This window comes from Centrocercus urophasianus, unplaced genomic scaffold (genome assembly GCF_019232065.1).
Source record: "Centrocercus urophasianus isolate 14NV4802_14NV808 unplaced genomic scaffold, USGS_Curo_1.0 seq_5, whole genome shotgun sequence".
In the NCBI taxonomy this organism is placed as follows: domain Eukaryota; kingdom Metazoa; phylum Chordata; class Aves; order Galliformes; family Phasianidae; genus Centrocercus; species Centrocercus urophasianus.
The window spans coordinates 9468986-9484487 of NW_024885088.1; the positions used below are offsets into that span (position 1 = coordinate 9468986).

Consider the following 15502-nt stretch of genomic DNA (forward strand, 5'->3'; position numbering starts at 1 on the left):
AAACAAACAAAAAAAAAAAAAAAAAGAAAGCAGCAAACCAGAGAAATTAATTAATCAGTTAGTAAATATGTAAACATCCATGATATCCCCAAATACAATACTAAACTACAAACTTCAGATTCACACTGTTTTTTTATTTCATCATTTTAATTTCTTTTAAAGCACTTTAACTCCTTCACCATCTGACTCTGGATTTCCAGAGAGTCTTTCCAATCTTCCAGATAGAAATTAAAGATGCTTTGGTAGAAACTTTAATGATGACAACATAATAAACTTGATTTCAAGTTGCTTAAGGTTGTCTATGCAGTACAGTAGTATCAAAACCAACAAATCCTGATAGCTTGCCTGAATCTGACAATACCTCAGTTGTTTTCTCATCTTTTTAACTGTGCTGTGATAAATCTAGGCAGACCACATCAGCTTCCTCTGCTTCGGGACATGTCTGTGAAATCTTAGCTAAGACCTTCAAGCACTCTGACATTTATGATTAAATATATAATAGTATTAAATATATTTTATTAATATAAGGTGTATATTGGTAAAAAACAGCAATAAAATGGAGGGAGGAGAAAATGATAAAGATATATAAACATGATAAAGATACAACTTCCATTTACACAGTTCTACTAGCTATCTAGAGTCTAAAGAAAAAAAAAGAATTAGTTCTTGTTATTCAACTTAATGTATACGTACATATATATGTAAAGTGTGTGTGTGTAGGGAACTCCAAAAGTAATACCTCCTATTTATTTCAATAGAAACTACAACAGATACAAAAAACACAACACTGTTTTATAGAGTAGATTCTCAGCTGCAAAACTCTGTTTTTCAATATAGTCATTTTAGCTATGTATTTTTGGCTGTCATAAAAATCTGCACCTGAGGTGATGACCCATTGTTTCACAGATGTTATGATGGCATAGCTTCTAGGAAAATGTTGACTATGTCATCCAAATTTCGCTGCACTGACATCCACTGTTTGCTCTTCATAAACAGTTGGTAAGTGCTGCTGAATGTGAATGGATGCAACTTTTTCCATGGAGGAATTCAGTTGCGCACTTCTCCTTCACCCTTCTATGTCAGCCAACATTTTGTCCAATTGCCCTTTTCTGCTGCCATCAGTCACACATTGACAAAATATATATCAGAATACTGTTGGGAGGTTCAAAATCTACTGTCACACCATTAACGTCCGCCTCAGATGTCATGGATCAATCTAATAAAATAAGAGGCATTACTTTGGAGCAACCTTCATATATTAATGCATATATCAGTTAAACAGTTGAAGAAAGCATTAATACTTTCAGTTCATGAATGATGAAAACAAAGCACATAGATTTTCTTTCACAAAAATATGCTTATGCCTTTTTTCTATAATGAGATATTCATTTAAAGATTATATCTGAGTTAGATTTTGTACTGCTATGCTCATTGTGAGCTTTCAATTAATGTGAGAGGAGATAATTTTACTATGCTAAGTTCTTAACTGAAATTCTGTAGCAGAATTGATGAGACAAATCCAGAGCTCTAGCTTAAGAATTTCATTAAAAATAGTGCTATGCTTGTGCGATTAGTTTTTATTTATTTATTTATATTTGATTTCTTTTAAAAAGGGAGAAAGAAACATTTATTTGAATACTAAAGAAATAACAAAATGCTTATGAGTCCCACAGCCTGATGTTATTTGTGACCTTTTCAACCATATTCTCATAAAAACTCAGCATGTGGTATGATGAGCTACCCTTTATCTATTTGTATAGAAAACCCAAATTAAGTTTTCAAACAATTTGAAAAATTTGTGGATGATGCCATAAGATGGATAGATCCATAGAACTGCTCAGGGCGACAGGAATATCCAGTAACAGCACTGCAGTTTTTAAACTGAGGGAGAGAAACTCTGGCTTTTGGCTTGTGCAGAACTCTCACAAAGATGAGATGAGCCATTGGACAAAAATTTGCACACCATATATGGTTCCAGAGACTCATTCAGTTCCTTACTCCCTCCCCACTTTCAAATATGTTGTTACCATTAGAACTATGCACAGAATTTACCCTATAGTTAAAAGAGCCCATTATGCAATAATTGGGTTAAGCTGGAATAGATGCATTAGGAAGAGAGAAAATTCTCCAAACAAACCCAATATACTCATAATAAATGGTTGTGCAGCACGTTACACACACACACACACAAAAAAAAAAAAAAAAAAAAAAAAAAGGTATCTGAAACTTTCCAGGTGAAGAATGAGCACAGATATCTGGTGTGGGCCTTAGCTCACCAAATACATTACTGCCTTTGTAAGTCACAAACACAAGAAGCTTTAAATTTGTCTCCATTCGACTAATCCTTTTTTAACCTTGTTGAAATTCAGAGTGAGCAAATGAGTTCTAAATCAAGTCTGTCGTTATCTGCTTAATGAAGGTAACATGTTAACTTTACAATATGAGGATATAATTGCACTTCTGCTGTTATGATCTGGAAGAAAGAGGTGTCATTGCCTTGCTTTGCTGTGTACAGAAGCAGATGAATTATTTTGATCTTATGAAAAATGCAATCAGTGGTACTATTCTTGTGCTAACAGATGTACTTAATTTTTCACCCAAAGTACTGGCAACGTTTGGTGTTGCAATAGAACCCTATGTTGTCAAGAGCTATTCCTCTTACCCAAGAAGTTTTTACATTAGCTGCAGTGTAAAAAGAAAATTAAGCATGTCTTGCTCTGTGCAGCACAATGAAAGTTCATAATGTAAACATTTATCACCATTAATGAATTGTCTTTAAAAAAAAATTTTTAATTACAGTTGGCATCTGAGACATGCACTGGAGAAAGTTGACTGAATGAATTTTCTAACATAGGTAATTTGTAATAATAGATGTTTGTTTACTCACTGGATCCTTCTTAAACAAAACACCTTGTGGTTAATTAGGAATGCTACTTGAATAAAGCTACCAAGATTAGAAAGAAATGTAAAGTGATAGGGAGAATTATCTGAAAGCAAGAAAGAAATTCTTCTTTCTCTCACGATTCAGAGCTGTACACTTTCTCAAGGCTGATGATTTCCTTCTGCACTTGCCCCACATACACAACAGATTTCCCAGCTTTTGTCTGGAACCTGACAGTAGGAGGAGCCTCAACTTCTTTTCTTTTTACTCTTTCCACACAGCAATGTCATGCCCTAAAAACTGTGCCATTTCTTGTCAAGGCAGGTGCAGTTGACAAAATTGCTCAGATCATGCACAGTTTGTAACTTTTCAGTTATATGAAAGCTGGAAATCTGGATACAGTTTTGGCCTGAATGATTGTATGAGCTTCATTAAACTATAACAGAGCTAATTTATGTAAATCTGCTAGATTACAAGGAATATGGTGAGTTAGCTTTACCAATTTCTGTCAGCCATTTGGCAACAGCTCCATAAATTTCATCAAGTATAAGTATGACAATGAGATTAATGATGACAGCAGTCGCAGTCACAGTCACTCGAACATTTGACCTGGTTGTCTCATTTGTGCTGAATGACAAAGCTGCTGATGTAGTAATGCGGTATACGATCACACCAAATACAGCAGAAAATGTCAGTGTAATCTGTAAAGAAATATACATATGTTAGTTTAATTATGATACTTGCTTTTAAACAGAAGCACTGAATTATATGTTTAGTTTGTTCTATGACTTAGAACTCTGTGGTTATTTCTTCAAGCAATACAATAATAAAGGTATAATTAAACTAAAATTTGAGAATTCAAAACTAATAGGGGCATAATAAAAAAAATGGATGCAGAATTATAAGCTAACACAACAATTCCTAAAATAGTGCATGTCCTCTGAGATTAAAGCTCCAGAAATTATCCACTCTGTGCTGGTGAAACTCAGATGGTTCAGGTTTAAATGCAGATATTAACAGTATTAAAAAATCTTTTTCCTGCCAATAGGTTCTGGTGGTTTGGAATGAAGGACCTACATATATGTGAAGCCAGGGAAGGAGGTCCTGCAGAAGTGCTACTTTATGATAGCAATTCTATTGCTACAAATTAAAACATGTATTTCCCCTACTATTATTTTTAAGATAAAACACAGTTAGAGATTCATCTCACATTTCTGTCCTAAAAATCAGCTGTTCCTGGGATTCTTCTGTGGCTAACTCTGACCTGTGAGATGAGAAAATTTAGCACTTCGACTAAAAGTCAAATTCTCACAAGAAGAATTTGATTTTCACAAGTCTGTGTTGTACCAGTTAAAGAAAATCTCCAAAACCCACAAGAAAAGATCAATTTAAAACAATAACAATTAAAAAATAGCCAATATTCATAGTCATATCAAGAAAGAGAGGGAAGATATATTTTCCCTTTCCATTTTTGCCTTTCTAGTACCCACTAGAATTCGTTATTATATGTAAAACATCTAAAGATCCTCAGAAAAAAAAGACTACTTAAATATGAATGATCAGACTAATGTAATTATTTCAGTGGGCCTAGGAGCCAAAGTTCAAAGCACAAGTTCAGCAAAATTTATCTATTAATTTTAATGACTCGGTAAAACTTTATTGAATCTGAATTGGTTTAGCACTAATTGGGGAATAGGCTCCCCAGGGAGGTGGTTGAGTCACCATCACTGGATGTGTCTGAAAACCATTTGGATGTGATGCTCAGGGACATGATTTAACAGAGGGCTGTTAGGGTAGTATGGTTAGGCTGCAGTTGGATTTGCTCTTGAAGGTCTTTTCCAACCTGAGCAATTCTATGATTCTGTGATTCTCTGCATACAGAGAAAGACTGACTCATGAATAGTACTAGATCAAAAGAACCAGAACAGGATTAAGAGCTAGTTTTTACAGGTTGCAGAGAAAAGCTAGGCAAATTTTGCATAATAGTATTCATTATGAACTGAACAAAAACGTGAAGATATCAGGCAGAATTCAAAACAGTTTTTCTGAGAAAACTGTGATAAAATGTTAAATTTATAAATATGTCGTGTTTTATTTATTTAAAGGAATCATTCATTAATGTTAAATTGAATACAGATGAGTTAAAATTTTTTCTTCATGATAATATTTTTCATTCAAATCTTAGTCTAAAGAATAAGAATCTCAATATACAATATTCTGAATGAAAGTTTCTTTCCTTTTCTTTTAGTTTTCATTATGTTGACTTTTTTGTTGTTGTTCTTTTGATTTTTCTGCCAAGCATGCAAGTATACAATATGCACAGCTCTTACTATGACAGGAACACAAAGATCAGAACTATGTAACTTGGCCGTTGAACTTGCCCACTACCAATTGCCACATGGAGAGATTATTCTTGATAATAAGACAAAGTAAAACAAAACTACATTGTGGTAATCTAATTCACCTTGCATCTCTAGAGTCACTTGAAGCTTTTATTTTTCTTACTTTGGATCATAGTCTCCTTCCCCTTCATCACCTTCCAAGTATTCTTTTTTCTGCCTATTTTTCCTGTGTATTTCTTTATTTCTTTAACATTTTTACTCTTGTGATGGGCAAGCAAAACCAGTGAAGTAAGTTTGCATGCATCATTCTGGAGCCAATGAGCAATCTGGACCTCCACAGACAGCTAACTCCATCACGAGCACCTACTTACAAATAATAGCTTTACAGCTCAGGAAGAACAGTCATTATAAGAATAGTCATCACTAAACAGAGAAAGTGGAAATTTCATCTAATGGAAGACAAATACCAGAATCTTAAACTTGACCAAAAGATTTAAACAAAATATTATTGGAGGATGAAGTATCATCGTGGCACAAAACTTTCTGGGCTAAAGTGATACCTTCCTCCAAGTAAGATAACATTTTAATGTCCGAACAGTTCTCCAGTGGAACTATTCCAGAGTCAAGTATTATGCCATGTGAGCAGTAATAGGGCAGTAGTATTCAAAAGAAGGAACAGACTGAACTCTTCTGCCATTACAATAATTGGTTTTCTACTTCTGTTTGAGTCAAGCACATGTAACAGAAAGAAAGGTGATGCCAGACTACTCTCTTGCAGCAGATACTGAGAATGTAATAACTACATTAGAAATCTTTGCTGCAACAAATACTTTCTAAGTGCAAAGTTTATGAATTGTGACATGTTATTACTAATGACATGCAAGCAAAAATGGTATTAGGACAACTGGGGCTAGACCTCCTCCTACCACTAATCTTATTGATCAAAAATAAGATTTGTGAACTTATTTCAAAAATCCTTTCAAAAGGCACTGCTTTAATCAAGTTTGGATCTTGTGCCCTCTATAATCATGTAGAGGCTTTACGTAAACAGAAGAGCTTTGATCAGATTTTAAAGCACCTGTAAAACTGGAATTGGAAACATTGGAATTATTTGGTGGCATAAAACTATAAACCAGGTGTAACGACTAACTGAACAAGAAAACCAGTACACCTAGTAAAGAAGAGAAAGGCCAGGAAAGAAAAAAACACCATTCTGCTTGAAAGGGGATTCTGCTTGAAAATGAGAAATAAAGAGAAAAAGCTTGCAATAAGAAAATTGCTAGCAGCTTTCAGGATTAGAATTTTCAGGGAAACTCCACTATATAAAGTTGGGAAAGAGAAGAACAGAACACAACATCCATGGCCTGCATGCTGCAAGAGGCCAGCACAGCCTGTGCTGTTGTACTGTAGTCAGCTCCCTGCCACTATGTCATCATGGCATTGACTCCACCCCACTGAGAGAAGGCATTCCCCCATTTGTCAGCAACATGGACAGATCAGCAACAACCAAACACTGATGCATGATCAGCACTGTACAAGCTGAAACCAGGACACATGGAGGTCACAGTGTGGTGGTAACTCAAGTTATGGCAAATAACTTTAAGCATTTTCATAATCTGACGAAACATAGCACTATGAACAGTAAAAAATAATCAGCCTTACTTTCCATTTTGATACAGAACAGGTTTCAAGAATGCTGAAAAAATACATCCATTTTTTCATATATTTGCAACTCCATTTTCAGTCACACAAATATATTACCTGTGAATCTTTAAATGGAATGTGTAGTTACAAACAAATATTCAACTCAAAATTTGATCATGTCTCTTTACTAGACTTTTACGAGGACTATCTTACTAGAGAAAAAAATCCCTTGATTCTCAATTGCGCTTCATTTATGTCATCACTTATCAGCAATATTCACTAACAACTATTTTCAAGGATGAAGCACAGGAAGAGCAAAATTTCATTAAAAAAAAAAAAAAAAAAAAAAGACAAGCATCTTAAGAACTCACTAAGGATTGCAACCACTTCAATCAAACCATATTGATGCATTAATTTCACAAAAACAAAAAAGTGGATGAAGCTGAAAACATATTTTAAGCTCTATGAATCTTCCTCGTAGGACATGTATTTCTCATCAACTGTAGGTCATTACCCTAGCTATCTGTATATTTTAGCATCTTTGAGAGTATTATTCAGGTTTCCATCCAAGATACTCATCACTAAGTTCCTCACACCTAATAAGTTTGGAGAAATAGATTATATTACCATAAATAAAATCAATCCAAAATTTGCTGCATATCCAGGCATACGATCATTCCAAGTCAATTTGTCTTCTCCATCCTGTGACAAAAAAAAATAGCCATTATGGAACTGTGGAAAAGAAAATATTAAAGTCCATAAGATCTATCAGTGAATAACGTTCTTACTTTCCCTTCTCCTGTTCTAGAACTGAAGTTGATTATAAGACTTAAAAAATTTAGTCTGATATTTTAAAGCAGATGTTACATTGAGGAAGAAACATGGTAAGAGTTTAAGAAAGACTATACAGAAAATACTTGAGAAATCAGGAAAAAACGTGTAACTAGGTTATAATATTTGCAAAAAAATGCAACCAGGTATATCCACATTTCATCATGTCAGGATTAGAACCTAAAATTCACTTTAATTTACTTTCAGTCAGAGTAAGGTTCAATCATTCGTTTTAAATTGCTTCTTGCAAAACTTCAGGAGAAATCATGAAAAAAATGCTATCACTGGACCCAGATTTTCTGTCTAATGGCTTTATTAACTATATGTGGCCAGTAAATTAATTCTTGCAGTGATATCCTAATCATTCTTGAATACTTGGATTATAGAACAGAGGAATTACAAAGGCAAACACCCTCTTTAACTTTTGCAGCCAACTTTGTTTTCTTCTTCTCCCTCATTATTGAATAATTTAAAGTAACTGTGATCAGTAAAATATTGTATACTTTTACTTTTCCCAAACTCAAGTCCATCTCATGTAAGAAGAGGTATGAAAATAGATTTAAGAGGAGAGAATCCTATCTCCTATATAAAATAATAAGGTAGTTACTTTAAGATAAACTAAAACTTAACTAAACAAGTTAAGTAAAGATTCTGAGCCCATTGCTGTTTGCATTTCAATGAAGCACCATTGCAATCCCATGAATGAGTATTTCATTTACACTGGAGTTAGCCCAGATTTTGTTTGGAATTTAAATGAATTTGTATTGGATAAGAACTGAGCTTAATATTTTCAAATAAACCATTTTCAAGATATGATTTACCTATATAAAAATAAAAATAGAGAGGTATAACAACTTCATAAAAACCTTTCCTAAAGTACAGGCAGGAATAGAATATATACTCTAATCACTTACTTTAGAGAATTTTCTGAGATGTAGAATTAGACTGAAGACATGATCATAGGAGCATAGAATCCCAGTGGGATGGGAGAGATAATTGATAAAAACAGAGTAGAACTCATGGGTTGAGATAAAACTATTTATTAAAATATAATATATTAATATAATATAATATAATATAATATAATATAATATAATATAATATATTTATATATATTATATTTGTTTATATTATATAATATTACATATATTATATAATATAATATATATTAATAATATAATATACTAAAATATAATTTATCTCTATTAAAATAGAGAAAAGAAAAAGGATAATAGTTATGACTGTACATATATATCTATGAATGCACACAATAAATAATGCAGAAGCAATTGGTCACCACCCCAATCAGTGCCCAGCTAGCCCCTGAAGCAATGGAAGAGAGCAAGATGAATTCCCACCCCTTTCAAAACTTCTGCATGATATTTTATGGTACAGAATGTGTCTTTGGACAGTTTAAGTCAGCTATCCCAGTGGTGTTCCCTCCCAGCTTCTTAGGCCCTTTGCTGAGAGTGGCCTTGGTTCTGTACAACACTGCTTAGCAGTAACAGTAAACATCAGCATTGTTTTTCTCATAGAATCAAAACACCTGGCATCATATCAGACACTCTGAAGAAAACATCTCCCTTTCAACTGGAACTAATATACCAGGCCCTCATCCAACATGACCTTGAACACCTTCAGGGATAGGGCATCCACAATCCCTCTAGCCAATGTGTTTCAGCACATCTCCACTCACCTCTCAGTGAAAAACTTTCCCCTGACATCTAACCCAAATCTTCCCTCCCTTTGTTTTAAACCATTCCCCTTTTTCCTACTACTATTTATCTGCGTAAAATATTTATTTCCCTCCTATTTATAAACTAATCTCCCTTTTTAATTTTAGAAGGCCATAATGAGATCACCCCAAAGCCCAAACTTCTCCAGACTGAACAAGCCCTGCTGCTTCAGCCTGTCATTATGGGAGAGGTGCTCCAACCCTCTGATTATCTCTGTAGCTCTCCTCTGGGCTTTCTCCAAAATCATGACATTTTTCCTGTGCTGGGACACCAGACCTGGATGTAGTTCTCCATATGGGGCCTCACAAGGGTAGAGCGGAGGAGGAAAATCACCAAAGAGCCTAGGCTAGTTTAACAGTTTTGCTAGTTTTGCTTGCTGGAATGCCTCTTGTTCTATTCTCTCCCAGTCCTGTTTTTTATCTTTCTTTGTGAATAGATATAAAGGCCTCAGCAGCTGCATTAAGTGCAATATAAAGTAATGCCAGTATCCCAGTACACCCCAAAACTCTTGAAGCTGGCTTGGTGCAGTCAGGACTGTGAGCACTTGGACCTTGCCTATTATCTCAGTGGGTAGTGCTTTGGTCTTCCCTGACCAAACTACACCCAGGAATTTCACCAACAGGCCTGGTCTTTGCACCTTCTGTGGGTTTATAGCCCACCCCTTCTCTTGTAGATGAGTAATCAATGAACCTACTGCCTTTCCTAATGCCTCCAGACGTCAACATGAGATCATCAAGATAATGGTACAGTTTGATGTTATTGGGATTATTCCAGTCTGCTAGGTCATGTGCCACTAAGTTATGATGATAAGTAGGTGAGTGCACATACCCTTGCAGCAGGACCTGAAAGGTCCACTGCCTGCCTCCCCACATAGATGCAAATTGGTGTTGCAATTCTTCATGGATGGAAATACTGAAGAATGCATTTCCCAAGTCTAGGACACAATGGTAGGTTTCTATTTCCCTACTCAGTGTATCCATCAGGGAGGCAATATTGAGGATGGCTGCATGAATGGGCAGCATGACTTTATTTAATTCTTTGTAATCCGCTGTCATTCTCCACATGTTGTCTGACTTTCATACTAGCTATATGAGGGAATTATACAGGCTATGTGCAGGTCTTATCAATCCTACTTTTTCTAGCTCCCACACCGCTCTGGAGATTTCCCTCCTGCTTCCCTGAGAGCCTATATTGTTTAGTATTAGTAATCCAGTATGGACCTGAGGTGAATAGGCTTGTGCTTCACATGGTCTCTGAATATCAACTGCACTGCCCAGATACTAATGCATCTCTTTCTTAGTCTGAACTCTCCCACAGTCATCTGGAGAGAGAGACTCCATAGTGTATCTATGCCCAGTAAGTACACCAGGACTGAGGGAATAGACAACTTACACTCCCATGGTGGTAGATGCCCAACCCCCAGCTTCAACCATGTCTAGGTTACAAGACTGGTTACAAGACAGTCCCCAGACACACCAATCATCACATTACCTCCATGAAATTTAGTTGGATCACCATAAATAATTGAGGTTTCTGCGCTGTGTCTACTAACGCCATAACTCACTGTATGTTCTTCCAGGACCAAAAAAATAGTTCAATATAGGGCCTTTGGTCTCTTCTGGAGTCCCTAGGTTCAAGGGAGCTGGCATCTTCTGTCATGCAAGTAACTTCAGAATCAACAATTCTTTTTTCTCAGTTGGCTCAGACATAGTGGCCCAAGTCACTTGAGGAGGCTTTTTCCTTTTGTTAAGATCTATGAAATCTTCCAAGTTCCATGTCCTCATTGGTATTTTTTCAGTATTTCTTACCCCTGCTTTTTTGGGGATATTTTGAAACTTTTTATTTTCCTCCAGCTGCCTTCATAGCTGGAGGAGAGCATGATTGGGCTGGTGATAAGTTTTTGCAAATTGAACCCCAGCCCAGATTAGATCAGTAAAATTCTGTTTTCAGGATACCCATAGAGGTCCCAGTCAAGAAGTCTGTGGGGCGGGTCTCCTACTTTTAGTACTTTTACAGGGAGAATCTTTGCCCCTTCCCATTTGCACATATTGTACCCGGTCCTAGGGCACTCTGTTTCTTCTAGATCAGCCACCAACTGGGTGGCTTGTTGGATATCAGCCTCCAAGGCTACTAAAGGGTTTAGTACGGACACAAGTGTGACATATTTGTAGGGAGGAGCTTATTGTAAGATAAGGTCCTCCATCCAGGCTGAGAAAATAACCAGGCCTGGACTCTCAAAAGCATCACCATGGATTGTCTTCTTCATTCCCAGCTCTATGATATAATTTTGATTTTCCTCCATTGAAGTCCACAGACCAGTTTTTACTGGGACACTGCTTTTGTTTGGCCACATGATCCTATGTGCAGCTATTATCCATTGAATCAGAGAATGATTTTCCTCATTATGCATCACAGTCACATGTGGGCCAAATGCATGATAATTGATGCAAGTTTAGAAATCTTGTGTCCATTAATAACCACACTTTCAGCCACTCATGTCCCCTAATCTTAAGAGGCAAGCTGATATGCTCTCTTGTGGTTTCTTTTTAAATCACTGTAATAAATCCCTAGGTTTGGCAGCTGTGTGCAGGCACACTGTCACACGTAATGTGGTGTGGGCAGGGGGCTACTCCTCGTATGACAACCCTGCTGGTCTAGGTTCCCAGAATAAGAACTTTTATTTTCCAGTTGTCTGTTATGGGCTTCTAAAAGCTTATTTTCATCTTTCAATCCTTCGTCAGAGGAGCTATATACATTAATTGTAGGAGCAGCCCTGCTACAGAGGATACTGCTATTACTCCTTCCTCAGCTGTCAAAAAAAAAGTTTGTTCTAGTTTATACAAGAATTCAGCCATCTTACAAGGGGATTTAATAATGGGACCACTGTCTCTTATAGATCCCAGAGAAATCTCTGCACCTTTGGCTGGAGCACCTTTTTCTCCTCCTTCTTCTCTCCCTTTGCTGTTCAAGGCCTTTTTCTCATGTTTTCCCTCCCTCCTCTCTGCCTCTGTGGCATTTTTTCCTTTCCTAAATACATTCTTCCAGAGTCACAGAGAGCTTTGCTGATGTCCCCTATTATAGGGCTAATGAAGATGTTGGAACTGACCATGTTCAGCACAGGTGAATATCCCCAGTCTCTTCTCAGAGCCCCTCAATGCCCTGACACCAATTGCCCAGCACATTATATTTAGTTTGCAATACTGAGCAAGAAAATGAAGGTTGAAGAGAACTCAGTGGAATGAAAGTCACGGAAAGTATTTCCCCAGCTTCTTGTAATGGAGGACACAAAGGTTTTGACAGAAGAAGGGAGGCCATGCAAGGAAAAGAACATCTGGATAGAGGAAGGAAAAGGTCAGAATACCATCTGGTCATCTTTCTCTCTATTGGATGTGCTTTCTTTAACCTTATGTGACTTTGCTATGAGTTTGCCATTCTCTATAATACCAAGCCAAAGAGAAAAATTAACATATCAGAAGTCAGAAAAAAGTGGATGAAAATATTGTCACTTAGCATGGATGGCAATAATTTAAGTACCAAATTTTGAAATTTTTTATCAATATAGTTTTTAAATGCTAACAGAAAATGTTATTTTCTGTTATGGCTCTTGATAAGAAATTCAAATCTAAAACTTCACTTGGTATTTCACATCACACTCAATTCACTGTCAGTAGTGCCATCTAGCCGTTATAAGGCTGTACTGTGAGTTTTCAAGAATATCTTGTCCGGAAAGTGTTATGCTTGAACATTGCAGATAATAACTGTGTTTTGTTCTAAATTAATGGAATTTGTCAATAGATTTCTTAGGAAACTCATCTCATTTTAATCAATTATTGAACATCATATATATATGAATTATTTATTCATTATTGAACATTTCTTGGATTTTAGAGGTAGAAAAGCTTTCTGGGACATTAATGAAAACTCAGCCCGATAGGTAAGGAATCTGTTTGGAGCAGTTCAAGAAATGTATACAATTACTGACATAGTAGACTAACACTGATCATCTGAATAACAGTCTCAGTGGCAGATATGTCATGCTGTGGCATGTTCCCCAGAGGAAACTACATTTCATGGAAATTTTTACATGAAGACAGAAAAGTTCTCAACAGAGATTATGTTTCTGTGGCAAACAAGACAACATAATAGATCATTTTTAAATTCTTTGAACACAATTCTACTTTCACAGTTGAATTAGAAGAAAAAAATATTGAGTATGTAGCTGTTTTGGATGTAGTCATGTATTCATGACTTAATGTGATGTTTCTGGATTTTTTTTCTTCCCATTAAAATTTTAAAAACATAATGCAAAAAAAATCAGAAAAGATAGTAAAACTAAACCAAAACTCTGTCTAGGCTAGGCACACCCAACCTGATGACCAAAGGCTATATGCATCCTGGCACAGATCACACTGCAGCCAGACCTCTGCTTTGTTTCGTCATGATGGTGGCTCTACCCCACTGAGTAGCCTGGCTCAGCCCTGGCGCAACTTGGTAACAACCAACATGGGCTCTCTATTAAGCCTGTCTGCTCTAAAAGCAGAGCATGGGACACAGTGCAGTGCAGGCTCAAGTTACAGCAAATAAGTTTATTCATATAAGCTGGCTAAACACAGTCTTGTGAACAGTGAAAAAAAAAAAAAAAAAAGCTTGTTCATCACTAATGGAAAAGTAGAGCTAATTATGGTGACTGTGTTGAAAAATATTGTTTCGTAGCTGAGAATTTGGTATATCAACTATTGTTGTATTCTTTGTATCTGTTTAAATTTCCATTGAAATAAATAGGAAGCTATACTTTTGGAGCAACCAAGACAATTTCTCAGTGTGGCACAGGCAAGCCAGAATGTTGGACACCCATGATCAGGCTTTTTGCTGGATGGTTCATTTTTTGTTTATAACATTATATGTTACCTAACTTGATAAAGGTCCAGCACATCTGCACAGTGCACCTGCGTCTTCACATGAGGCTTTTGGATGTGGAAGCATGGAAATATACCACACTTGGACAGCACCAAGCAGCTCTGTGAAAGTTCTGTTTCTCTGTGAATTAAATCACAGCCAGTTCGCTCAGATCACAAGTATTACAGTTATTTATTTATATTTGTATTTTCCCACAAGAGAACATCTCAAAGGAGGTGTTTGTAACCATCAATAATGCCAGCTTAATCTGCTCTCAAGGAGTAAACAACACCTTTTATTTCTTACGTTTCCTGGCTTGTAACTCTAATTTTGCAGTTCAGGCTGTTGACTCATTTGCACATGAACAACCTGAATGACATCACTGGGTTTTACATATATCAAGGTTCTGTTTGTTTGTTTGTTTTTTTAATTGGAATTCCACATTATAACATCATGCAGTGTACTGGGAGTTAAACAGTTAATGCTGCAGTTTCTTGGATTGTTGATATTTCCGGTCTCCTGGACTCAGAAGAAAAGAATGAACTACAACTCCCAGAAGACTCAGTTTTTCCATTTCTGTTTTTCATTCAGAGGGAAAGATAAAACTGTCTGGGAGTCACAAGACTTTCTTCTTCTTTCTTTGCTCCTCTGCTGTTTTGCCTACAGCATTAGTTACTCTACTAATGTAACTTTGATTTCAGAAACTCTCTTGATTTTATTTGATTTATTAGCTTCAATTATAGTCAAATTGTATTATATTTTATTATCTCGCATTCTACTACTATATTTAAGTTTTTCCTTAACTAATTGCTGCCATTATCATTTTTCCAGGCCCGTCTCCCTACCTTTTCCTCCTTCATATGCCTTTTCCCAGAGTATGGGTCTGTGGGTCCCTTCACCTCCTTGTCATTGAACTAGATCAAACTAGGCCAAACCAAGACATAGAACTGCAGTAATTGACTGGAATATAGTAAAAGATGATCAGGAAAGAATAGAATCCAGGACCTCTTTCTCTTGGCTTCCTAAGATTTTGCACAGCAACCAACAGTAAAAAGCTATAGAATTATATTTCCAATAACAAAGTGCAGAAGTTCATCTGTAAATACGTACAAAAAATATCAAACGAGTTAATGCCATTTTTATATCTATATTTTTCTGAGCAGAAATAAAAG

At 36.1% G+C, this 15502-nt stretch overlaps 1 protein-coding gene across 1 annotated transcript in view; it reads right to left on the minus strand.

Moving 5' to 3' along the window:
- Positions 1–15502, minus strand: part of ANO2 (anoctamin 2) — a 170494-nt gene that overhangs the window by 40788 nt on the left and 114204 nt on the right. The window contains exons 15-16 of the mRNA XM_042835091.1: positions 7495–7569; positions 3381–3582 (exon numbers count right to left, since the gene is read on the minus strand). Coding sequence (XP_042691025.1) covers positions 3381–3582; positions 7495–7569 — 277 coding nt within the window. The remainder of the gene's footprint in view (positions 1–3380; positions 3583–7494; positions 7570–15502) is intronic.